General features: G+C 30.4%; 4 protein-coding genes across 6 annotated transcripts; 2 read left to right on the forward strand and 2 right to left on the reverse strand.

The window, feature by feature from the left end:
* Positions 1-295: 295 nt before the first annotated feature.
* LOC108916816 lies at positions 296-17,085 on the forward strand. 2 transcript variants are annotated; one of them, XM_018723120.2, is made up of 8 exons: positions 296-414; positions 585-873; positions 1,974-2,205; positions 2,267-2,546; positions 4,291-4,400; positions 6,704-6,919; positions 6,978-7,294; positions 17,039-17,085. In XM_018723120.2, exons 1-7 carry the CDS (start codon positions 334-336, stop codon positions 7,249-7,251), a joined length of 1,482 nt encoding a protein of 493 aa, XP_018578636.1. In that variant the 5' UTR covers positions 296-333; the 3' UTR covers positions 7,252-7,294; positions 17,039-17,085. The 2 variants fall into 2 exon arrangements, with proteins under 2 accessions (XP_018578636.1, XP_018578635.1); XM_018723119.2 differs by lacking the exon at positions 17,039-17,085 and having other exon boundaries at positions 6,978-10,821.
* Positions 17,086-17,189: 104 nt separating this feature from the next.
* Positions 17,190-18,747, reverse strand: LOC108916817 (THAP domain-containing protein 4-like). Of its 2 annotated transcripts, XM_018723122.1 has the most exons (3): positions 18,266-18,747; positions 17,987-18,162; positions 17,190-17,610 (listed from the first exon to the last, which is right to left on the reverse strand). In XM_018723122.1, the coding sequence occupies exons 1-3, from the start codon at positions 18,555-18,557 to the stop codon at positions 17,584-17,586; spliced, it is 495 nt and encodes a 164-aa protein (XP_018578638.1). In that variant the 5' UTR covers positions 18,558-18,747; the 3' UTR covers positions 17,190-17,583. The 2 variants fall into 2 exon arrangements, with proteins under 2 accessions (XP_018578638.1, XP_018578637.1); XM_018723121.1 differs by lacking the exon at positions 17,190-17,610 and having other exon boundaries at positions 17,631-18,162; positions 18,266-18,744.
* A 469-nt stretch (positions 18,748-19,216) lies between these two features.
* Positions 19,217-20,148, reverse strand: LOC108916814 (ER membrane protein complex subunit 7 homolog). The gene has a single exon (XM_018723117.2). The coding sequence runs from the start codon at positions 20,074-20,076 to the stop codon at positions 19,369-19,371; it is 708 nt and encodes a 235-aa protein (XP_018578633.1). The 5' UTR covers positions 20,077-20,148; the 3' UTR covers positions 19,217-19,368.
* Positions 20,149-21,849: 1,701 nt separating this feature from the next.
* Positions 21,850-25,683, forward strand: LOC108916815 (leucine-rich repeat protein 1-like). The gene has a single exon (XM_018723118.1). It carries the CDS (start codon positions 21,914-21,916, stop codon positions 23,174-23,176), a length of 1,263 nt encoding a protein of 420 aa, XP_018578634.1. The 5' UTR covers positions 21,850-21,913; the 3' UTR covers positions 23,177-25,683.
* The last annotated feature ends 9 nt before the right edge of the window (positions 25,684-25,692 follow it).

The following is a 25,692-nucleotide window of genomic DNA, read 5'->3' on the forward strand; positions in this document are numbered from 1 at the left end:
GCTAAGTGATTAATTACTATCTAAACTCTATTATTTATCACATTGCACGGTCATTATTATATGTGTTATTATTATTATTTCAATGATAGAAATCACATTAATGTCGGTTAACTTTACAAAAACGCAGAATAGAAAGCACCCAATGAAATTTGAATTGGCCGCTAAAATATGGTAATATTGGTACGTTGAAAATTTTGGAACTAGATGGGGGTTTTATTTTTTAAATTTCCGGTTAGTGACAACTGGCAACAACAACTACAACAGTCGATTAATGACAAACTGGGAGGGGTTTATTTATTTTATCAAAACGCGGGTCAATTATTAAAATCTAAAATGTCAATGAATGACATAATAAGTGGTTATTTAGATGTAAAAATATCGTCAAAATCTAGACGAGGTCTCACGCCGTGGAAAGTAAGTTAAATTTGATTTTTTTTACACAAAAAACATGGTTATTGTTTATATATCAATAATAATCTCTATTATTATGATACAAGCGAATGTTGCTCTATTGAACTATTTATTTTATTAGATATGAACATTTGCTCATAAAATGTATGTTTTATAATAATTTTTTCTTTTAGGCATGGCAAAAGCAGTGGTGTGAGATTAGACGTTTGGACACAATTGAAAATGGTGTTGAGTTAAAATTAAAGTCTGACAAAGAAGGCTCGGTTCTAAATTGTGTAATTTTACCAAGATCTTCTACAATTTGCAGGACAGAATCTCGAACAAAACAGTATTCTTTTGGAGTATTTAATTTGGGAAGAACTAAGAAACCAATTATGTTTATGTCGGGCTCCTCAGAAAGTGATTCACAGGAATGGATGTCTTCAATTAGAAGGATGCTCAGTATCGCATCATATATACCCGGTAATAAAATTAATAGTTGTTCAAGTAACAGTATTAGGCCCATTTAAATTGATAGTTTTTTCCCCAATTCTGTAGATTACTCCCCAGTAACAAACGCCAAATGTATATAGGTATCTGATATTCACTAGCAAGATAATCCAGAGGCGTGATTTTGTCGATAGTTTCTACTAAAATTTTGAAAATATCCTTGTGTACGAGTTTTCCAAAGTAACAATTATAAAAACAAAAATTTGAAAAATATTACATTGAAAATTAGTACATTTCTGTAAAAGTAATGTTTGTAAATAGGCAAATAGACTTCATACTGAAAAAAAATCAAGGGATTCTTTTTACAACGAACTTTAAAAAAATTCTGTGCTAGTCAGGATATTCACAAGCCAAATCTTTGGTATTCTAACATTATTATTTCCCAAAGACTATGAATAACCAATATGTTAAAGTAGGTATTTGTATAAACATAGAACAACAAGCTATTGAAGGACTTGGATTTATTTTTGAAAACATTTCAAATCAATAGAAACTGTCTTAGACATAAACATTGTTTACTGACAACTGAAGAAGTGCATCATGCGGAATTTCAACTTTGTGAAAATTTCTTATGCCACTCCAAAACCTTCATATTTTGCATTTACACTTTTAGACTGGAGGCTCCAAACCTACATACAGAGCCTTCATAAATGATTACAAACCACTTGACCAGTAATTTTGTTTGAAACAGTAATTTTATTTTCTTCACATTGGCAATCAAGTTTCCATAAAATTAAAAATTATTAAATCTGGCTGGTGATTGATATTCAACCAATCAGCGTTCGCAATATATCGAGCATAGACGTAATGGTTTGTCATTGTTCATTGTAAATGAATCATTAATAGTGATGGTGCTAGGATTTAGGAATTTTTAGTTGCTTAAGCTGGGCAGTCATGTGGCTTGTAATCATGTATGCTCTGAACAGTCCTGACTTGCAGGCTTACACTGTTACTCTTTTTTAAAATTTCTGGACAACATCTAGTTCATGCGCCGCATACTGGAGTCAAAATTGATGGATATTATCGAGAAATAAAAGAGCAATTAGCAATACTAATGTATGAAAATTTTCTAGTTGGCGATTCAAATTTTCGAGTATCTTTGATTGACAACAATCATTCGAGAATGGCTGGACTTATTGGTTTATTTGGAGTTCTGGGCGTGAACACCCAAGGAGTAATGGTTAGCGATCCTTGTACAGGTGAATTAAAAGTTAGATGGAAATGGTTTCAGTTCCATCAATTCCACCTTCAAGCCCCTGTTCAACCAGTTGATGATAAAAAAATTATTGTAATGCATTCAAGTGGGTAAGCAAAATTCATTAAAGTTTAAATAATTTCTTGGTACATAATTTCTATTTAATTACAGAGAATTTCCTTCTGGTCCTGGACATCTGTACTTATATTGCAAGGAAGGACCGAAACTTCTTCACCACTTGATTGCTAGAGGCAAACTTTCAAAAAAATTACCAGGTATTATTGCATCAAAAAGACTGAGTCGCAGCGAAAGCGACCTTTACTGTCCTAAACTTAATTCTTGCGGTCCTGATAGTCCGTTGTGTTTTCGAAGTCAAACTGGCAGCGAAGATTCCGGAGTGAGAGTGTCTGAATCATCTGATGACTCGGGATATGCTTTAAGCAACTCAAAGGTTAGCTCATTATAGTTATAAATATATCAGTACCTCAGAGCTAAACTGTATTAACTCCCATTTAGACAGGAGAGCTGTTTATAAAATTTAATCTCAGTTAATTGTACATAGCGCTTTTATTGTTTTTTGTCAGATGGTTAAACTTGAGTCTATACATACTAGTTTTATTGAAACAGGTTTGATCAACACCTATGTTTATTTTTCTTGAAAATAGATGGAGTTAATTCTGTTTTTTGTAAAAAAGTGGAGTTAATACAGTTTAGCTCGGACGTACAGATATAGAATATTCTGTTACTAGTTCTGCCAAACTTCGCCAATAGATCCTACAGTGAAAAATGAGGAGGATAGTTCAAATAAAGTTTTATCGAAAAATGTTTCTTTTCTAAGGTATTGAATGAAGTATTAGTATATGTTTCTTTCTGCTTTAAACAGTGACGTTAACATTTATTTTTTTTATAAAAAAAAATGTACTTTAGTTTACCTGACAGCTATTCAAGATATGCCTAAAAATAATATTAAGTTTTTTAGCTTAAACACCCAGTATCCCAGAAATGAAGTATTTTTTTTGATAACATTTTATTGGAACGATCCCTCTTAATTTTTATCATAGAATCTAAGTGTGGCATTTTGCCGATTAGTAACTGAACACCCTGATATGGATATTATTCCACTATTTAAAACAATTTGTATATAGATTCATTTCTTATTTTTTTATATAATTTATATCAAATAAATTACCTACTTAAAATATTTAAAACATATTTTGTAATTTTGTATATTTTATAATCTTATTCGAATTAAGAGATACAAAATCTGTGATGGCATAGATTGTAAAAGTTTTCACATCAGAACTATGTTACTGTAGTAACAAACAAGTACCTACAGTTGATTATGATTTCGATACACAAAGAATTCTAGATTACGATTTGTCAATAGTGCGAGACATTTGTGTTAGATTTTTCAGTGCATTATATATTTGCACTAAAACAACTTGCTGATACCCTGGGCCATTGTTTGCAATGCCACCTAGACGGCAGAGAAAGTCACTACTGAATTATCTATCTATTTAAGGGCCCCATATTCTTTAAATAGTGTTTTCCGCAAAGACAAATAATTTCAAACATTTAATAACTGAATAATCTAAAGCTTATCAAATAATAGGAATGTTATGTCATGCCATCTGGTTATTTTCAAAGACGCCGCAGTAAAACGAATAAACAGGTGCAAAAAACGATCAAACCATCAAGGTTTTAGGTACTGAAATCTTCGAAAATACTAACTTTTTTATATATAATTCCACATGTAAATATTCTTATAATATTTACTTGCTTAGTCTTACATATAAAATTGTTTACTTTTATTTATAAGTACGTGAAAATAATTCTTAAAATGTGGGGTTAGAATAACAGCAAACGCATGTTTTACAAACGCTTTTTTTTAGTTATTATTTTATTTGAGTAAATATAAATGGTAACAATGAATAAACAAAACATCAAGGATTTTATTTTTGTGCTTACTTTTGTTCTACACGTTTTACTTTCAAAGATTTCAGTACCTAAAAACGCCAGAAATTTCACTATTTCTCGGCCGGGAATATGGCCACCTTAAACACAATTCCTTAAAATTAAAATAAGAAAATGTAAGTCTCTCAATGGAGTATATCATCATTTTGAGAAATTGCAAAGAAACAGTAAATAAAAAAGGGGAAGGACCTATAGTAATTTAAAATTGTTCAATTTTATAGAACATTCCATGTGCGCAAAATATTGGAATGGCACTCATTACAAAAACCCCAGGAGGTAGTGAGACAGAGGATTCATCAAGGGAGCTGACAGATATTGATGAGGAAGCTAGGTAAGTAATTTAAATTTATTTTTATGAAACAAAAATAAAGTGGCCTGGAATTGCCTTATATTTTCAGGACGGAAATATACTTTCTGTGATATCTTTAAAATCCTTTTTTTGCATATTTTTTAAACTCGCACATAAGGTATCTGGAAGCTAATTGATACAGTATTTATCAAATACTGCACTACACGTAGTTTTAGGGGGTAACTATCATTACTTTGTCTTTAATTCTTACTTTATGCCTTTTTAAAAAATTAAAATTATTGATCTCTAAACTATTAGAAGCCTTAATTCCTAGACCGTTTTCAATAAATTCAGATGTTTGTATAACATTTTTGGTGTACTTTGAACAATGTAAAATGCTCCAAATTTTTTTTAAGTATAAATGGGAACAAATGCATATATACAAGGTGTCTCACGGTGACAGCCCATTAGAATTATTTCAGAGACTACTTCAATTTGAATTTTGAAAATTTGAGATACCGGGTTTTCGGGCATGCCCTTCTCATCTAAAATAATGGCGTCCACGTACCATTTCCTTTTATACCGGAAGTCGCCATCAACTTGCTTATTTTAAATGGAACACCCTATATATTATTGCAATTTTGGATTCTACTTGTTATTTTAGGTGGACTTTTATGAAATTTCCCTGGTAGTAGTTGTAGTTTCATGTACTGAGACACTATACAGGGTGTCCCATTCATGTTTCAAAAAAACTTGTGTGCAAATTCCTCATGGGAAAATAATAGAGGTAGCTCTAATAAAAAATTTTTTCTTAGATGCCCTGTTTTCGAGGTACAGTGTGTTGAAGTTGTTACTTTCCAAATGGTTTTCCTTAATTATCTTTAAATCGGCTAAAGATGAAAATGTCAAAATTTGTACACGAGTAAACATCAACTGTGCATTATGAATAATGTGCAAACGGTTTCTTTCTGAAAAGCAGTGTCGCCGATACAGGTAATTGAAGGGATACAATCGAAAAAAAAATATGTTAAAAGTCAAAATTTATTACATTTCTAAACATTTCTGTAAACTCTAAAGCATACTACAAAAAACGGTATACTTGTCGAAATTCGGTAGCACCTACCATTTTCGAGAAAAATGAAGTTGCATATACAATTTCAGTATCTAGTGTAGAATTTCGAGTTTGCCCATTTATGTAATTGTGCAACTGTTTTGTTAAGCATTTCTCCGAGTCTGTTTCCTAATATTTTTCATTCGTTTTTCGTTTCGTTCACGTTCATCGTTTTTATCACTTTTTAAGCATTCATGTCCATCAACAATTCAGTCCATTCAACAATTGTTTGTTTTAGTAATGGTAGTGTAGTTGTTAACAAAATCTAAAATTAGTTAATAATAGATAATTAATTACCATAATCTGTTTATTTTGATTTACTTTTTTAAATGTTAGTTTACAACAAACTAAAACTTAAAACAAATTTAATTTTTTTTTTAATTAATAAAATGTTTTACAATTTAACTGTTTCATGTGATACGTAAGAAATTAAAATTATAGTCTTAAATGCAAATACTGTTGGTAGCTAAATGTCTTCAGCTCATTCAATGGTAAGGTCCTCTTTCAAATTAATATTTTGTTAATATACTTGTGCCGCTTTATGTGAGCAAAAAAAATGCAACTTCATTTTTCTCGAAAATGGTATATGCTACCGAATTTCGACAAGTATACCTTTTTTTTTGTAGTATCCTTTAGAGTTTACAGAACCGTTTAGAAATGTAATAAATTTTTACTTTTAACATATTTTTTTCTTCGATTGTACTCCTTCAATTACCTGTAACGATGACACTACTTTTCAGAAAGAAACCGTTTGCACATTATTCTTAACGCACAGTTGATGTTTACTCATGTACAAATTATGATATGTTTATCTTTAGCTGATTTAAATATAAATAAGGAAAACCATTTGGAAAGTAACAACTTCAACACACTGTTTATCAAAAACAGGGCGTCTAAGAAAAAAATGTTACATGAACTACCCCCCTTATTTTCCCATGAGGAACTTGCACACAATTTTTTTTGAAACATGAACGGGACACCCTGTATGTGCAACCCTTTTCGAGATCTGAGGGTCAGCAATCCCAATTTTCATTTTTAATTTTGTAAATTTCATTGAAAAACTTTTCATAAAATTGATAAAACATCTCTGGGACTAGAAATCATTCCCCCACCAAAAAAACGGGATAAGTCTCAGATTCATTTTCATAATGTGACCACTTTAATCTTCATCGACCACCACTGTATAGTAATAATAAGTATAATTATCACTGATATCGAATTTTAATCAAAACAGGTGTTTGTTGCCGAGAAATAAATCAGGAATATCCCTAGCATCCGGTATATATGAAGAAATCCCCGACGAACCAAAAAAGTCACCAAAAAACAAAGACACCAAATATACAAGTCACATTTATGAAAACCCACTAGAAGTAATACTTGATATTAAAAGCAGCGAATATTTTAAGCCACCACCTTTACCACCAAGAAGATTAGAATTTTCACCTGACACGTAAGTTTCCACATAACCCTTATTACAAGTGAAACCGTATCGTTCTCTTTATTTTTAGGGAGGAAAAGCAGCATTCCACCTTTTTCAATTCAGTGATATTCTCTCCATTTAAACACCGGTGCAACACACTACCGGCAAAAGACTTGTCGAAAATATCGCAAATATTCAATGCAGATTCCGAATACGTGGTGATGAGTCCAAGTAAGACTTTGGAGAAACCCAGAAAACAGTCCATCACAGAGAATATGTACATGCCAATGTCACCGGTTATCAATTTAAAGAATAAGCTTGTCGAGAGCTATTACATAAGTATGAACGGCAAAAGGACTTAAGCCTTTTGAAAAGTGCTTTGTTTTTTGATGTATCATTGTTATAGTAAGTTGTTTCCTCTGAAATTAACATATCTACATATAGAGACATAACGGGGCTTGTGTTATAAATATTTAATGTTGTGATATTACATTTTGCAAAATTTAACAATTGGTATTACCCATACGGGAACAATTTTAAATGTGCCTCTTAAAATTTTCAATTTCGAAATTTAGATTGGAATTTTCCATACAACATTAAACTAAAAGCACAAATTGCTCGAGCACGACGAAATGAAAATAATTTGTTGGAAAAATAAAATTTTCCTTTTTAAAAATATACAGTATGCCTCTGAACTATATCAAAATTAGGTGGTTGAAGTAAGCTTACTTGTATCCAACGTTGTTGCGTTTAGGGGGTGCGAAATTTGTCAAAATAAAAATATTTTTTTTTACAAATAACTTTAAAATGATCTATCTGTATTATTTAAATGAAATTTAGTAAGCTAATACTTGTTGCTGGTGTCACTTTACGACAAGGCAACTAAAGTAATTTTTTAGGTATACAGGGTGCAGCGCCAAAATCCGGACAAATTAAACATTTTTTTCCATATTTTTTATTGCAGAAACGAAAAGGTTTACAATTTTTTTTTACAAAATTGTAGGATCATTCAGAACATATTTATTCAATATAACCCTCACTTGCTTGAATAACTCCAAACTCAGTCTGAAGCGTTTGCAAGCACACTCTAATGCTTCACAATTCATATCGGCGAATGCCGCTTCAATAGCGGCTTTTTATGATGCGACGTTTGGAATGTCTGGACCTGGTGACCCTTTCAACTTCATATACTTCTTCATATACAGAAGTCCAAAGGATTTATATCTGGGCTGCTGGGAGCGGGCGCACGGTCCCTACGTCATCACTACGTTTGCTACATGAACAGTTGCTGGAAATTTCGTTCTGCAATGGGGACATCTTCAGGGTCGTGCACGAGCCAGCGGTCATTCCTTCGATTAATTTTTGCATCGACAAAAAATGTTTATGTAGAAAGAACCTGATTCTTCCAACAGCACTGTTTCTTAAGGAACACAAAAGCAGGTTGCAGCATTCAACTCGCTTTGTCCTGGCGGCTGCGGAAAGCATCTGTATCACTTCCTCCTCGACGATTCAACACATCGTTTTTTCACTCACACTGACAACTGAAGACAATTTTCGGATCGACTACCCTGAATCCTCAAGAATCTGCTCCTGAGCCCGTTGAATGACGTCTGGCGCTTGACGTGTTCTTTCAACTGAGTTTTCCAAGCCGGTGTCGCAGAACCTTCGTTGGACGGATACCTGAAGAACCCGCGAACACTTTCGACAATCGCAGCTCTTCCGTTATACTCTACACTAGGTTTCAACATTGAGACTATTTTGAGGTTATGACTGTTTAGTACATGCTTCACGTTATTTTGATGCAAATCGCGACCTCTACATGTGATATAGAATGGCGGGAATTTCAAATTGAATTTTGTCCGGATTTTGGCGCCACACCCTGTAGATATACATAGAGGGTTTTTTCTGCTAAGAGTTTTGTCACAATTAATTATCGACATACTTATTTAAAAGAGAATAATGCTCTATGAAATTCAGATACTTTTTGTATTTGAATGCTGTTTCATGAAAATCGTTAGAAATTTAACTCTAAAAGCACTATCAAAAGGCCTTATATAAGTAAGTGAGTATTTTTCCTATATCTGTAAACACTGTTACTTTGATTACTATTTCAAAACGTCACATCAATACACAAGTGTTACTATACCAAATTTCATTTAAATCAAAAAACGCATTTTGAAGTTGTTTGGAAAACACCTAGAAATTTTTGATGCCTTCAAATATGCGCTACTTCAATTACACTGAACATTGGGACACCCTGTATTTCTCAATTTTCATTAATAAATTTTGTAAGATGCGATTTCAAGACTTTGCAATTCAAACCCATTATTTTGGGGTATATCATTATTTGACATATCTCTTAAACGTGTCGGCTCAAAATTATTACCTTAAAATCAATTTAGTACAAATACTACCAATTAAAAACGTAAGCTTTCTGCTCAAGAACTGTCTAGTTGTAGCTTTTGTACATTTTTACTGGCACTGAACTACCGGCGCCGTTTTATGGCATTGTCGATGTGAGAAAGTGTGTGATTGTAAAAGGGATGAATCATATCTTCGCTTCTTGCCTTTTTATTGTTAATGTTGTTGTTAAGATATTTTATATATTTAATCATTTGAAGTTGCATGTGTACATGAATTTGACGATGTTCTAGGTTAATTATTTACAGTTTATTTATTTATAGTTTAAACCGCTAGTATCTTTGAGACGTTCCCTTATCATTTATTTTATATGCTTCTTGACGCGATATACCGAAATCGTATACACTACAGTTAACGTATCCCATTGTTTTTTTTTTTTTGCGGGGAGGGATGGTCAAAATGGCTATCTCTTTTTATTTCGAATTTTTCCGTTTATTATTCCCGAAAGCATGTCATTGTTTTCTTTAACCTTGTTTAATTAAATTCTTTAGAGATGGGCACTTTTTGGAAAACTGATTACTATCAATCGTTAACTTTGCCAAAAATAATAAAATATTGACATATAAAAGAAGTTATATTTTTAAAATGCCAGTTTCAGTTAAACGATTACCAACAAAATTACAAGAAAATGGCTAAATATCTTTAATTTTACATGTACCAACCTCAAAAAATTTTTGCGGGAATTATGAATGCAACAAATAATTCCGCGCATGCGCATACAACTTTTCAGTCTTGAAAAGTGTCCTCAGGACATGTCCACTTTTCAAGACATGTCCGCGGCACACTAAAATTTTTATTCATCGAAATATAAATAGTTATGTAATACTGTTATACTGTTTCCTTAAAAAAAAAATCATATTGGTATATGACAGTATTGATTCCCTTGTAACCAAAAAAATTCTTATCTACATTTTCAGATAATTTTGAATATGCAGATTGTTAAAATATGAATGCTAATTTAATAAGAGTTAATTGAAGAAATCTGAATAAATAAAAAAAAATTGTAACTTGTGATTTTAATAAACAAATACATACATACACACTACAATACAATACAATACTACATATTGTTTTCTCAATATAATTAACTGCTCGAAAATCCAAGAGAACTTTTTTCTAAAAATAAAATATATTGAAGCAGTGAAATGTAGAGAAAATGTACAGAACGTGTCAAAGGTGCTTACAATCGGAACCTTAGAAACGGTAAGAGGTACAAAGTTAGTTAAATTACAAAAAAGTTGCACAAGGATAAATGTTCTAGAATGGTACACCTTTCTTCAAATGCAGGGATATGAACTGTATGAAATATCTAGAGCAAGGGTCGGCAAGTAATTTTAGGTGGGGTCCGACACTTTTTAAAATTTTTAATGAGATCCAGAAGAACAACTCATATTCCTAATAATTTTTTATTTTAATTTGCACTCACAAATTTAATCTGCCTACTAACCATTAAGAACTGTCACACGATTGTAAAATGCTAGAAAAAATGATAATCGTGGCACTCAAACGTATTGTGACCTATAGAAAAATATTTTTTAAATAATATATTTGGGTAATTTATATTTTCAAAAAATTTTTGGTGGTCCAGTATTTTGGCTTCTGCGGTCCGGACCTGGACGGCGTTCCCCAGTTGCCGAATGCTGATCTGGAGCTATGCCTACTGTGGACTGGTGCAGATTAAGCATAATTTTACACATTAAATAAGATACAAAGAGTGACCGCAAAAATCTTCCGTTTTTTCACAATTCGCAGAGAACTAAAGAAAATAGATAAAAATATGTTTTTGGACTCAAATTACTCGTAAAAAATTAAGGTGAGCATAGCTTTTAGTTTTTTGAAAATTTTTCGAAAATTTCCCCTATTTAGAGGTTGAAAAGACGCCCAAAATGAAGATTTAATATTACCAATAAATATAAAAACTATTAGCATGTGAATTTTTCTATCGACTAATTCTTGATACAAAGAAAGATTTATTCTCATGGCTGAAATAAGCATGTTGAATTAGAAAATCCAGCCTTAAGCGCGCTCAGGGGGTGGAATCATCCCCAAAAATAGAGAATATCTGAAATAATTGTAAAAATTCCAAAAAAAAATATATTAAGATAATTCACATGCTAATAGTTTTTATATCAATTGGTAATAATCAAATTCTTCATTTTTGGCATTTTTTCAACCCCTAAGTAGGGGTGATTTTTTTAAATTTTCAAAATACTAAAAGCTATGCTCATTTCAATTTTTTACAAGTAATTTGCGACCAAAAACATATTTTTATGTATTTTTTGCGAATTGTGAAAAAACGGGCGAAAATCACAGGTTTTTTGCAGTTACTCTTTCTTTAGATAAATTAAATTACACAACTTTCTATTGATCTTAAAATATTATAACTTTGTTTAAAATGTATTTAACAACTGGAACTTCGTAGCTCATTCAAGTATTTTCAGACTATGTATAAAAAAAATTAATTTAAATCATCCCATGTATTCCAAAAAAAAAAGGGAGATGACCTAGTTCTTCATGGGCTGTACTAATCATTAACACAGTAAAGAACGAATGGAACTCAAATATATTGATAAATATACCTCAGAAATATACAAATTGTAATGCCTTCAAAATTGTAAATTGTATGCTGCTACGATTTTTTTTTATACAATTTTTTTCTCCGAAATATGTAATTGTATACCTTTCATAATATCCCATAGCCACTTGGCGATTTATACTTTCTCTTTCAAAATAAATTTTAACAGTCGGAAAAAATTTTCAGGCATTGTAGAATTTGTTATTAGACTTCGATTAAAAAATCACGAATACAATTCGTTTACCTAACAAAGAGTATCTATTCTTCACTTTCTTTTTAATTTATATTAATGGCTTGTATAGTTTTATACCTATCCAAAAACACCCTGTAAAAAGATGTACATAAATTTAATATCTATAATAGGTACATAATTACTAAATGCTTCTGATAGATTTAACATCAGAATCGTGTTTTCTTTCTTCGATATTTACAAGTGCTATTTTTATTAATAATGAAAAATTTCTTTGAAGTAAATGAAATTAATTTGAAAAATTTTGGGAACCACTGGAATTTAATCACAAACGTCCTTTGGAAACTAATGAAAATAAAACAGTATTAGAAAAATATACAAAAATATTATTAAATAAACTTTTCAGGACGCACAATAATATTGCCAAATTTATCACGTCAATGCAGGGGCAATCACAATGACTGAAATTAGTTATTTTATACAGGGTGTTCCCTAAAGATTGCCCATAAAAAAAAAATTTAATAACAATATTCTTTGTGTAATTTAATTATTATTTAATATGATGGTCTTATCCGTTATAAGACTCCTTAAAAATTGACCCATGAAAATAATTTGGTTTATTTGGTTGTGGCCAGGGATGGACTAGCTGTAGCACAATAATGTCAATTTTTTTACACCCTTTATGATAAAGGCACAAGAATAATATTTTTAGATAGCTTGAACATATTAAAAAAGGCACTATTGATATCGATAAAATGAGCTGTTTTTGAGAAAAAACTATTTTTGTTTAATATGATTTTTATTATATTCATAAAGAAAAATAAACAATGAAATTTGCATTCTTTCTATGCATATCTTACCTATTGTGTATTAAAAAATAATTAAATTACACAAGGTATTTTAAGTTATCAAAAAAAAAAAATTATTTTCAAGGGCCTCCATTAGGGGTCTGTATCTCCGTAAGGGGGCCCTCTAGAGAAAATTTTTATAGGAACTGGTCATGTTATTTTAACGTCTCCTTTATAAATCCGAAAGATTGCCCACATATTCTGGGACATCCTGTATACTGCATTTTTAACTTACCTAGAGTGAGTCACAATTTTTAATCTCTAATATGATCACTTTTATTAGAACAAATTTTCTAATACACAGATACATGTTTGTTGTAGCTTTGGCCATAGCCAACTATGAAAATTGTGTTTTTATTCAGATGTGACTAAAAAATTTTTATATTAACTACAAACTGATACACCTCTGTAAAGAGAATAAAAAGGGCATATAAAAATGTTAAAATTGAATATGTAAGGAAAAATTTGAATATCATCAACCAAATTCTAGAAAATTTAGAAAGCACCAATCGATGCAAGATGTTAATTTATTTAATATTTGAAAATTTAAATCTTCCAATATTTACATTACAATTGTTAAAAAAAAAAGTTTTCAAAGTTACAAGAAAACTAAAGTTATAGTTCGGGAGCTCTTGTCATTGCACAACTTTTTTTATATTAACCAACTTTGTACCACCTATCTTTCCAAGGTTCATATAATGAATTTCTCTACATTTATGTATATACAGGTTCGGAAAGTCCCCATGATACATCGGCCGTTACGTGAGAGCGATAAAGTAAGTCATAGAAATCCGTGCGATAGACAAGGATGGCTATAGTGAAGACGTTTCATAATCTGTATAGTCACTCCCACTTCTAACCCGAAACAGGCGGTGACTATTCAGATTATGAAACTTCTTCACTATAGCCATCCTTGTCTATCGCACGGATTTCTTTACTTTACTTTGTCGCTCTCACGTAAAGGCAGATGGATCATGTGGATTTTCCAGCCCTGTATAAACATAATATATTAATATTTATTTCACCAAAATGTATATCACTAACACCGGTCAAGAACTGATAAAAATAGAAATCTAGTATCTTTCACATCATTATTTTCAAAGATTTTAATGCAAATACACATATTTACTAAATTAGAAAACGTTAGAAGAAGATAATTTTGTATGAACTTTTTTTATTTCAGTACACGCATTCATGTATAACAGCCCATACGTATATTTACACACAACCGTAGTAAAACAAAAAATTTATAAGTTTTTGTTTCAATTTGGCATGGAAAATGCGACATTCGCCTATTTCGGGTCTTACATAAAGTGGGAAAGATTTACGGAATTGACAACTTATTTTTAACCTTAACTGTACTGTATATTAATTGGTAACAGTAAATTCCAATATTTGTCTTTATGAAATATATTTATTACTTGTGGTCAGACTGTTAATTATTAAATAAAAAATGAATAAGTAGCAGTTGAAAAATCATATGTTTAAGATGGAACTTGAAGCATATCTCCAGCAGAAAGCAAAATAAATGCATATTTGTTAAAAATGTAACAAATGAGAAGAACAAATTTCTGATTTATATAAATAGAACAAATTGTAACATTTTCATATAGAACTTTTTATTCGCAAGTTTGCAAGAATTTATTAGTCATTTCTTAAGACTTGGTTTTGAAGGCAGCTAGGAATACCAGCGATTCTTGTCAGAATTTAATACACTGATTTCATTGAAGTGTTTTGTTAAACAGCGAACATTGTGTCAGTTGTCACACGGAATGCTTGCATAAATTCGTTGTATTAGATTCTGGCAGTCTCATTGCTGCCTACAAGGCCAAGGCTTTAGTGATGGGGCCAATCAATATCTTTTTCATATTTAAAGAAATAACGTAGTTTATTTATTAATTTTTCTTCAAGAAAATTTGACTGCACATGAAATTAAGAAAAAAAGTAACATTTTTAAAGAGTCTAAGAGCAACTGGGATATATTATAAATTAATATTTTCTCCTGTATTTACAAATAGAAAGTGTTTTTCATTTCACGACAGTGTATAAACAGGTTCGGAAAGTCTCCATGGTACAGGGTGACTCACTATATTTTGACCCCCCTTTAACTTTTTTGTTTAAGAGTTATAAAAAAATGTGAAATATAAAAGTTGCACGATTTTTTATGAATTTTTCGAAAATGATATTAGAAAAACAAATGAAGTCCAAACAAAATGGCCACGGATGTTAACTTTGTTAAATTAAATGGAACACCCTGTATATTTTTACATAATTTGATAGAACGTTCCCTGTCGAGCATAGTCATGTAGGGTTTGTTGGGTCCATCTCTAACAATAAGCGAGATACTATTAAAACACGAAGAGAAGGTTTTTTATTAAGAAAATATGACATTTTATAATTGTTAGACCCCTTTCAGGCATTTCTGCCTTTTTCCAATTACGTAAGGATTTACAGATTTAGTTATAATATATTTTGATATATCGGACATTCATACGGTCCAAAATGCGTATAGGTAATGTAACGAAATCTCACTAATTAGGCTGTCAGAGGTCTAATTACGCATGGACATTATATGGTAGGTCGTGACAGTGACAGGTAGTAATGTCTTGACCACATTGTTATTGATTGACAGTTACACAGAAGTAGAAAATTAATTTAGAATTAGAATTAAAATAGAGTATGGAGAAGAACTTTGCTCTATTTTAATTCCTATAATATTTCAATTTTCTACTTCTGTGTAACCCATTTTAATTAAATAATAATACAAACTGTCAAACAATAACGATGCTGTCATGACATTACCTGTCACTATCACGGCCTACCATATAATATTGTCTATTAGTAATTAGGCCTCTCACGGCCTAATTAGTGGGATTTAGATAAAATATTTATACGCATTTTTGACCATATATGTCCGATATGTCAAAATATATTATAACTAAATCTGTAAATCCTTACGTAATTGGAAAAATGCGGAAATGCCTGAAAAAGGTTTAACTGTCTTATTTTCTTAATCAAAAACCTTCTTCTCGTTTTTTAATAGTATCTTGCTTATTGTTAGAGATGGACCCAACAAACCCTACATGACTATACTCGACAGGGAACGTTCTATCTAAATATTTAAAAATATACAGGATGTTCCATTTAACTTAACAAAGTTAACATCTGCGGCCATTTTGTTTGGTCTTCATTTGTGTTTCTGCTATCATTTTCAAAAAATTCATAAAATTTCATGCAATTTTTATATTTCACATTTTTTTATAACTCTTAAAACAAAAAAGTTAAAGGGGGGGTTAAAATATAGTGAATCACCCTGTACATCGGCCGTTACCTGAGAGTGATAAAGTAAGTCATAGAAATCCGTGTGATAGACAAGGATGGTTACATTGAAGACGGTTCATAATCTGAATGGTCACTCCCACTTCCAACCCGAAACGGGCAGTGATTATTCAGATTATGAAACGTCTTCACTATAGCCATCCTTGTCTATCGCACGGATTTCTTTATTTTACTTTGTTGCTCTAATGTAAAGGCAGATGGACCATGTGGATTTTCCAGCCCTGTATACTGTATAATATTTCATATATTTTGCGTAATTTACTAATAGTAAAAAAATATTAAAATAGATATTATCTTTTTTCTTAGACATAGTATTATATGTTAACGAACAGGAGGAGTTCCATCTGAAAATACAAGTTTGAAAAAATGCAAAATTTCAATACACCACCATGTTTGTTTAATAACACTTGTACAATGACTAATTTTCAAATCACTAAATATACCTTTCTTTGTTCTACCGATTCTATTTAAAAATAACTTCTAACATATCAATAATCAGTTTTTGTACCTACTATGCTTCATTTTCGTTGTCATATTAGGGCATTAGAAATAGATACCACATCTTTCACGAACATTGACCACTTTTTTAAGAGAAATCTTCAGAGAAACATATTTTTTATGTTATTTTAGTTTTAAGAATTATAGCCAAAAAATTAAAATAGTTGAGGTATAGCGGCTACAGTTATCAGAAAAGTTGACATTTGCGTATTTAATTTTTTTAATAGCTCTAACAGTCTTTGATTTACAGATCAAAATTATATTTTTGTTTTTAATAGGAACCATAGTTGGCCATGGTCTAGATAAAAAGAGGATTCTGGGCTATCCAAGAGCTACAGCCGTTTCTTCTTTTGCTACATCAAAAAAAAAAAGATAAGGTTGGCCATGACTAAAAGTAAATACATATACATGTGACTGAATATGATTTCCATAAAAAAAATTGTTTTAGTCTAAATTAAAAACCGTTAGTTATTAAAAAATTAAATACACCACCAAATTGTACTCTAAAAAATCTATAAGATGAAGGATCGTCAAAAATAGGATGCACTGTACATAGACTACCAATAATAAACTCGAATAGAATTTTGATCATCAGTACTAGAAAACAAATATTTTAAATCAATCAAAAACATTAGCGTTAACAAAACTCATTCAAAATCTAAGACAAATATATTTTTTTAAATAAAATTTCTTTAATCTAAAAATATTTGTTATCTTCATACATACACCTATATTAAGTGTATCAACATTAAAGTATAAACATTTTTATAATTTTATAATTTTGTATTCATACCTCACAGATTGCTGATTTTCATTGTGATTGTCATACTAGTATTGTATTTTTTTCTAGCTAGAAAAATATTTTTTTTAAGAAATTTGATCTTGATCAATTGATCTCAAAAATTTGACTGATTTTCTTACAAATTTTTGATAAATTATTTACCATTTTTATAATCAGTTTTACATTTCCATAGCAGTATTACTTTACCTCTAATAAATTTATGCATGTAAACGGAACAGTTAATATGTGGTGCTTTAATAAAAATGTTTTTTTTTTAATAAATGTATTTTTATTAAACACTATAATAGATAACTTGCCCCAAAATGGGCTAAAACTTGATTACACCCTGAACAATACCATATATAAAATCTTAATATATATCACAAAGTTTAACTCAAAATGTACAAAGTGCTTCCATTTACGAGAGACACTTCTCATACTGTACCTTTAAATGCTGATCCAGTGGGGTATTTACCGTCGATATCAACAAAATTAGTTCAAGTTTTCCTTCCTCTATGAGTTTATAACTTCTGGCAATTTCACATACTTTTGGATCTTTGCCAAAACGCATTCTTCCAATATGACTAGTTTTTACTTGCAGAATATTTTCTGTTACAGTACCTAATGAAAATTAAAATTAAAAGTAAACGTAATAATTTTTATAGGGCTTGTACTCCTTATTTATAATAACATTAATTCTTACGTCTGTTGCAATTTCACATACCCTCTTCCAAAGATGTTAGACCAAAATTATGTGCAACCATGAAAGAAACTGAGTTTGTTCCCGGCTTTATCCTAAGAAAACCACTTTCTAGATGCATTGGAGTTAATTTTGTAGGATGCCAAGTAACGGAATTGTAATTTAAAACGGGCTGTCCAACGGAAGTAAAGGAAATTTCTTCACAGAATGTAAATGGTTCAATTGTTGGAAAAGACCCTTCAGCGTTTATTGATCTCCATGTCCCCATTATCCATTTAAGCGGGTTCAGAGCTTCATGAATTGCACCTGGTTGCATATTAACCGCGTTAGGTGTTTTACTTAATAAGTATCCCCTTTTTAAAATTTATTTTGAACCAAACCTAACCTCAAAAAACAGTTTGACATTACTCGGTTCGCGAGGTTAGTTTTTGTACATAAATTCCAAATTTACAAAAAAACATTTTTTTCCATATTTTATTATTCCATTTGTACTAAAAAGATCGACAATTTTTTCTTTTAATAGAACACAAACTTTCTTTTATATTTTGTAATTACGCTAAATCGATTTCAGTGTTTACCGTTTATAAAAACAGTTTTATTTAATAAATTAGCCATAAACATGAATAGTTTTCCAAACTTAATTACTTAATCGTTTATAAATATTTAACAATTAAAAAAACAAATAGATATATTTCTGCCTCTAAATTAAATACATATAATGTAGGTACAACGTCTCTATTATGTTTGTGTTAAAAGGAAAAATAGGTATTACACAAATATATATTTTTATTAATGTAATACAGATATTTTTTTAAGAAGAAACGTGTCAATCACATCACTTTATATTTAACAAAACTATGAAAACTACTTGCGATTAGTTGTAAAAAAAAATGTTTAATGAAGAACTTCTAGAAAACCTTGTCTAATTTAGTTATGTATCCACAAATAAAGTTTACAAAACTAAAAAACATAAAATATTTACAAATTAAAATTTATTGATGAAACTATATTGACAAATAAATCTCTATACACTATACAATAAATATTTAAATATGAAACAATGAAACGTTAGTTTCATACGAACTCAAAATTAGAATAGTTAACAAATTTGAATTTGAAGTTTGTTTCTATTTATCCAGACGTTTTCTCAACTTTTGATTTTTCTTATTAGGCCCCTGTGTTCTATCGGCTTTTTCTGGTTGAGATGAACCAGCAAGGAAACTTGACACCATGTCTGACATCTCTGGCAACTCGAACTTACTCATGCTCTGAATTTGTTCCATTTCCCTTTTAGTGTCTGGATCGTTCATCATTTTAGGTAAAACCATGATCAAAAACAGTGGCAGAACCATCATCATCACCATTGGATTAAATAGCAGATCTGTTATCCTCCACTGTTCTCTAATTTGAAAATACTTGGTTCTACCCAGAGCTTTCATTTTTAAAGGGTAAGGTACAAAAATCACCTCTGTAGTTTTTATGTGATTGACCTTTCTTGCCCTGTACTTCCCTTTATGATTGATGTCTACCCGAGCTGGCTCAAATGCATATTCAGGATGAAGAGCTTCCACCACATATGATCCAGCTGGCACATTGTGAACTGTGAAAGATCCATCTTTTCGAACAAATCCTATATATTCACCTCCGTTCACGTGAATTCTCGTATTAGCCTGCCAGGACCCTTGACTTGATTGGTAATCTGAAAGAGGAAATATTCTTCCTTCTATTGTGTATCTGTTGGTATCAGATTCATCTTCTGCGCTTGCTTGAGCATTTATGTATTGAGAAACACATAACAACATAAAAGGAAATAATATTCTAATTATAAAATTCATGTTTATTTCTTTCTGCCTTTATTTTGACACCTATTTATAATTTCACAATTTGACATAGACCACGCAACACGTAATGTGATAGGACAAAATCGAATTACGTCTATGGATGAGCAAATGTTGCCAATACCCACGAATTAGTTTCCACCAGATAATAAAAATTCGTTAAGAACCTTCGAGTATTATATACTACTGGATTGGAAGTAGCATGCCATTGCGAAGTGTAGCTGAGCGTGCGAGAGAGACAGACAATATCTCAGGACATGCTGTCTCACTCTAGCACGCACGCGATTGGTTGGAAATGAATACTCGACCTCCAATGGTATATGCTCGAAGCTAAGAACAGCTGTGTTGTGTATTAAAAAAGAAAATTGATGGTTTTGATTTATAATACAAGTTAAAGTTGTACAAAACTTATTAAAAAGGTACAATACCTATTTCATTTGTTGAGGAAAAAACGAAAAATAGAAATAAGAAAGGTCCCCTTTGCCTTGATATTTAAACTTTTGACAGGCTTATAAACCATATCTTACAATTTTGCAAAAATCAGGCACAATATCTGGGGCTTGATTTTTGAAAACATGAGAATTAGTTCATTAGAGAAAATTACGTCATTTTCTCTTGACACACAGATAATGTGATTTTTGAAATTTTCTTGTGGAATATTTTCTCTAGATATCAAGAGAAATAATTCCACAGAGTTTTGTCGGGGGAATTGGCGTTTTCTCTGAATAGTTTGAATCCAAATGTCATCTCATGCTCATGCGCGAATTGTCACTTCATTCATTCGCTGTTCGAAGGTGCGTAATCATTCGAAATTTGTAATGGATCCAAATAATTTATTATTAATTCTAAATATAATGAATAATTTGCAAACTGCAGAAATTGTAAACCATCTGCGACAACATTAATTAAACCATTTAAAGTTTCAGCAATATCTGACCACTGTTTTTGGGCCTTTTTGTGAGTGAAAGTAGAAGAAAACTTTCATTTTAAAAAGTTCTTCGTTGTTTCTAAGCATATTTATTTCTTTTTTGCGCTTTCGACGTGAACGAACGCTTCATCATATTTATAATAATATTAAATTTTTTGTGTTTTCAAATATACTTCTATTCAAATTGAAGTTATATTAAATTACTACGAATATCATGGAGATGTCTAGTCTCCCTGACGAATATAATGACATTTACAAAACAAACTTCAAAATCAAATCAAGTGACTAAACATCAGGGTCGCCAATAATGGCACTGAAATATTGAAGAAAACTCTGCCCGCTGATTGGTCAGTTGCAAATATATCCTCGACATACGGCATAAATTAAATTCTCTAGAGAATTGGATTCCTTCAACGTTCAAAAATAAGTGTTTAAGTTTTTAAGAGAAATTTGTCAGGTGAATTTTTTCTCTGGAGAATCAGTTCTCCTGTTTTCAAAAATCAAGTCCCTGTAGTTTCATTTGTTCCTTTCGTTTCAATTAGACAGGAAATCATTTATTTTTTGGAAATTATAAGAATACGTTCGACAAAATTGTGAATACTGTCTCTAAAATAGAGGAAATCTTGGATTCAAAATTTGGAACGAAAGGGTAGAGATTCAAACTCATTGATTTTATAAGTTAGGTACGCTATCTCAAACGCTGCCCATGCCTACAGACAGATGTATGGCTGGACAAAGAGAGTCCCTCGGTCCCACAATTGATTAGTATACTGTGGTTAGAGTTAGTACTATATTATATATTTTCTATGGTATGTATGTAGTAAATCAGCTGATGGCGGCAATTATTTATTACTACGCTGAAGAAGAAAACAATTATTTAATAGTGAAATTTTAAAATAAGTTATAATGAAAATAGTTTGTAACGTTTTTGTGAGCAATCGATTATTACCATCATTGGCTGTTAGCAGATCTAGAAAACACGTTAAGTCTACACTGGCTCTCTGTAAACATCCAAAATCTGAAGAATATTGTATTATATTATTTTCTGGACAGAATAAGAATGGCACAAAATACAGTTTGAAAGGCAACGTTAAACAAGTGCTAACAAAATTTGCACATGAAGGAAAGTGTACGATACAATTTAACAAACCTGAACACGATTTATTTATTCAGTCTGATGTAATTCAATTAAAAGGATTTTTACATATTCTTAAACGGGCTTTAGAGAATAAAATATCACAGAACGAGCTGACTTATTCCAGTATGGCTGTAACACCAGTGAAACAAAAGGATATTGCTCCAACAAAATTGGTTATAGCAAAACGTTCTGACTATCCCATAAGAGGATTTCCAAGAACTTTGGAGGAGTTACATATCAACGACATTCAGAGATGTGGAATTGATAGGGGTATTATAAATTTGGTGAATTTGAGAATATTAGATTTAAGTAATAATTGGATAGAATTTATACCTGAAGATTTAAGTAATCTCACAAACTTAAAAGAATTTAATATTTCTCACAACATTTTGGCTAGAAGTACTCCAAAGCAATGGAATTGGATGGGAGGAAACTTGTCGAAGAGTTTGTTACTTTTGGATGTAAGTTATAATGAACTAACTTATATTCCCAATCAGATATGTAAATTGCACAAACTTACAACTTTAAATTTAAACAATAATTTAATTAAAACTTTACCAGCTGGCATAGGAAATCTCAGAAATTTAAAAATATTTTCAGCATCCAATAACTTTTTAGTAGTTCTTCCTGGTAGTATAAAAAAATTAAGACTGCATTCCATAGATATATCAAATAATAACTTCGAACAATGTATACCCAATGGAGCTGGTGTCTTCCCAAAACCATTGCCAGTCTGCACATTAAAAGAATATGCATCCAGAAAAGTGCTTGGTGCACGTCTAATATATTTTTCAGGAAATTTACCTTTAACATTAGTAAATTATTTGGATAATGCCAAATATTGCGTATGCGGCAAAGCCTGTTTTGAAGTATACCTAAGGAGTTCTCACAACTTATTACTAGGAAATATAGCAGAAAGTGTTAGTAGTTCTTTTGGTGACATGTATGTTCCAATTGATTGTTACTTTTGCTCATTAAAGTGCTCCAGTCTGGCTTACCAGAATAGGAGTCGGCACCCAATAGTTAGGTAGGACGCAATTGATTTAAATTAATGGTTTAGTTTCCAAAATGAAATGAAGTGGTACGTTAAACCTCTTTTATTGGTGTGCTGTTATTTAAATTAAAGTGAAATTAAGAGTGTCAGTGAATATTTATATAAATACTTAGAACCGACACATCTTTTCTTTCAAATAATCATGTGAAACAAAAAGGTACCTATATATGAAAATGAAGCTCGTGAAAATATGTACCTATATTTTTTAACTTTTTACTTTTGTATTATACCAGTATAACCATATAAATCGGAGTGTATTTAACGTTGGCGATTATAGTGAAACCTAGTTATAATCCTATACCAATTTTTAATAGGTATTTAATTATTTCCATATTTGTAATGAGATTTGTATGTAGAATCTTTGCAATTTTCGCATTTATATACTTGCTATATAAAACAAATATTCATATTCAACGATTACATTATTATAATAATTGTTCTGGAATTTGAAATGATGTACCTACCTATTTTGTGCTTGTAAATTTCTTTTTTTGTTATAGAAAAACATTTTTTGTTATATCAAATTTTAGTGAATGATACATCGAAGTTTCCTTCCATTAATATATTTGTATAGGTAATCATTATGGATTGGGATATGTGAATTTTTAAGTAATAGTTTATTTTTATTATCTTTATTAATGAGGCTGAGATAATTAGTTACATAGGCATAGTGTTAGGGTGGCTTTATATAATAAAACGAGTTTGTTTCTGCAGCATATCGACAGTTGTGTTCAGTGCCCATATGCAGTTGAAAACAAATTTATTATATATGTATCTGCAGGCACCCCAACATTTTTTTATCATTACATAAACAAAACTACTTTTGCAGCTTGCCACAATTGTCATAAGTCTAACAAATAGAAGTATTAAAATTTAGATATCTCATTAATTGGGTGTTGCCAACACAGAAAAAAAAATTAAAATAAATAACTCGTTTTTATATCAAAAGGATCACTCGAAGAGTTAATTTTATAAAATTAATTTTGCCCAACCAGAAATATTTCACATTGAGAAGTATTAAAAATTTGTCTACTTTTTTAGTGTAATATTTCTGAATAGGCGAAACTAAATTTGTAAAATCAACCCTTTGACTAATTTTTATTCTAAATTCTATAAGTTTTTTTCGGCATGTCAGAAATACCCGATTAAAATAAAATATAAAATTCAGTTGTTTTGCCATTATTAATAAAAAAATTGACTCAAGTTTGATGTTTTATCACAATTTTTAATAACTATGATTTTTTCTGGGTGAAATCTGAGACATATGATGATACTTACAATTAGATGTATAATTGTCATCATTTTCTACTATTATTTATTTTTATTTTTCAATAGATCTGTATCATGGAAACTTTAAAGATGAACAATAATTAATTTATTTATGTAATTTTATATTTTTTATAATAATTTAGACTGAATTAAGCAATAACAATAATTTCTTTTTATTTCAAGTATTTGCAGCTGGACACATATTACTTAGGTTCTTTTTATTATTTCACTCTCATTACAGTTTTAAGTTTAGCAATTGGTGCAGAATAAAACAAAGAAAATTAAATATTTGGAGTACCTATAGTTGTGCACGTATACATATTTGATATTATTGATATTTGATATAAGAACTGCACATAAAGTAGTAACAAACTGTGATATCATTGCTACACAAATATGGAGAAGTTGAAAATTCACTGCATGTAGATTTTGGAATAGACTAGATTATTTTTCATTGACTGTTACTTGCATATGAATTGTAATGTAAGATCTGTGATTTATAAAATTTGTAATAATGGCTTCTAAAGAGATTATATGCATGAATTTATAACTCTTGAATGTAATTTTAGCTATTAAGAATATTTAATATGTTTCTAAATTATAAGTGTTTTATAGTAACTCTTTGACATATAGATACTACTTTAGCAACTCTACATTTACAATATTTAAAGGTGTTCTTTTTTGACGATAAGGTTGAATGTAATTGATAATTTTTTGTAACATTTATGCATTGTACTTTAATTGATAGTACAAAGGATGATTGTGCCTTAATAACATTTATTTATTGCTTATTATCATTTGATTTCGATACAACTAAATGAATTTGTCCCAAATTTTTGATGTCTGAATGTTTAATGTAGGTTTTTGAGATTGTTTATTGTAAAGTGTGTCAATTTTTATATAAAAAAAATAAATATATTGTTGTGTACTATTAAAAAGCACAAGAATATATTTATATGTTGCTTATCTTAATATTACAATTTTAAAAAAGCTTCTAAAACGAAAGGAGTTTTAACCAGAGGGAAACCTAAATTAATTTTAACTAGTAGGTGCCCTCCTTGTCTATTTTAGGACAAGCCATACTGGGTAGGACTCCTGGACATCATGACTGAATATTTGTGCTAACAATTTCGACATTACAAGTGTATTTTTAAATGTATTTAACTCCTCTGGCCTTTTGTCACGTTTTTTGAATAAATATAATGTGTAATATTATATTGTATT

Source organism: Anoplophora glabripennis, unplaced genomic scaffold (assembly GCF_000390285.2).
Source record: "Anoplophora glabripennis isolate ALB-LARVAE unplaced genomic scaffold, Agla_2.0 scaffold1818, whole genome shotgun sequence".
Lineage (NCBI taxonomy): Eukaryota > Metazoa > Arthropoda > Insecta > Coleoptera > Cerambycidae > Anoplophora > Anoplophora glabripennis.

Coding starts and splice junctions, on each gene's coding strand:
- LOC108916815 (XM_018723118.1), top strand. CDS start 21,914: ATGAAAATAGTTTGTAACGTTTTTGTGAGCAATCGATTATTACCATCA.
- LOC108916816 (XM_018723120.2), top strand. CDS start 334: ATGTCAATGAATGACATAATAAGTGGTTATTTAGATGTAAAAATATCG. Junction 874..1,973: donor TATCGCATCATATATACCCG/GTAATAAAATTA, acceptor AAAATTTTCTAG/TTGGCGATTCAAATTTTCGA. Junction 2,547..4,290: donor ATGCTTTAAGCAACTCAAAG/GTTAGCTCATTA, acceptor TCAATTTTATAG/AACATTCCATGTGCGCAAAA.
- LOC108916817 (XM_018723122.1), bottom strand. CDS start 18,557: ATGCAACCAGGTGCAATTCATGAAGCTCTGAACCCGCTTAAATGGATA. Junction 18,163..18,265: donor TCTAACATCTTTGGAAGAGG/GTATGTGAAATT, acceptor AATTTTCATTAG/GTACTGTAACAGAAAATATT. Junction 17,611..17,986: donor CACTGGATCAGCATTTAAAG/GTACAGTATGAG, acceptor ATATTTTTCTAG/CTAGAAAAAAATACAATACT.
- LOC108916814 (XM_018723117.2), bottom strand. CDS start 20,076: ATGAATTTTATAATTAGAATATTATTTCCTTTTATGTTGTTATGTGTT.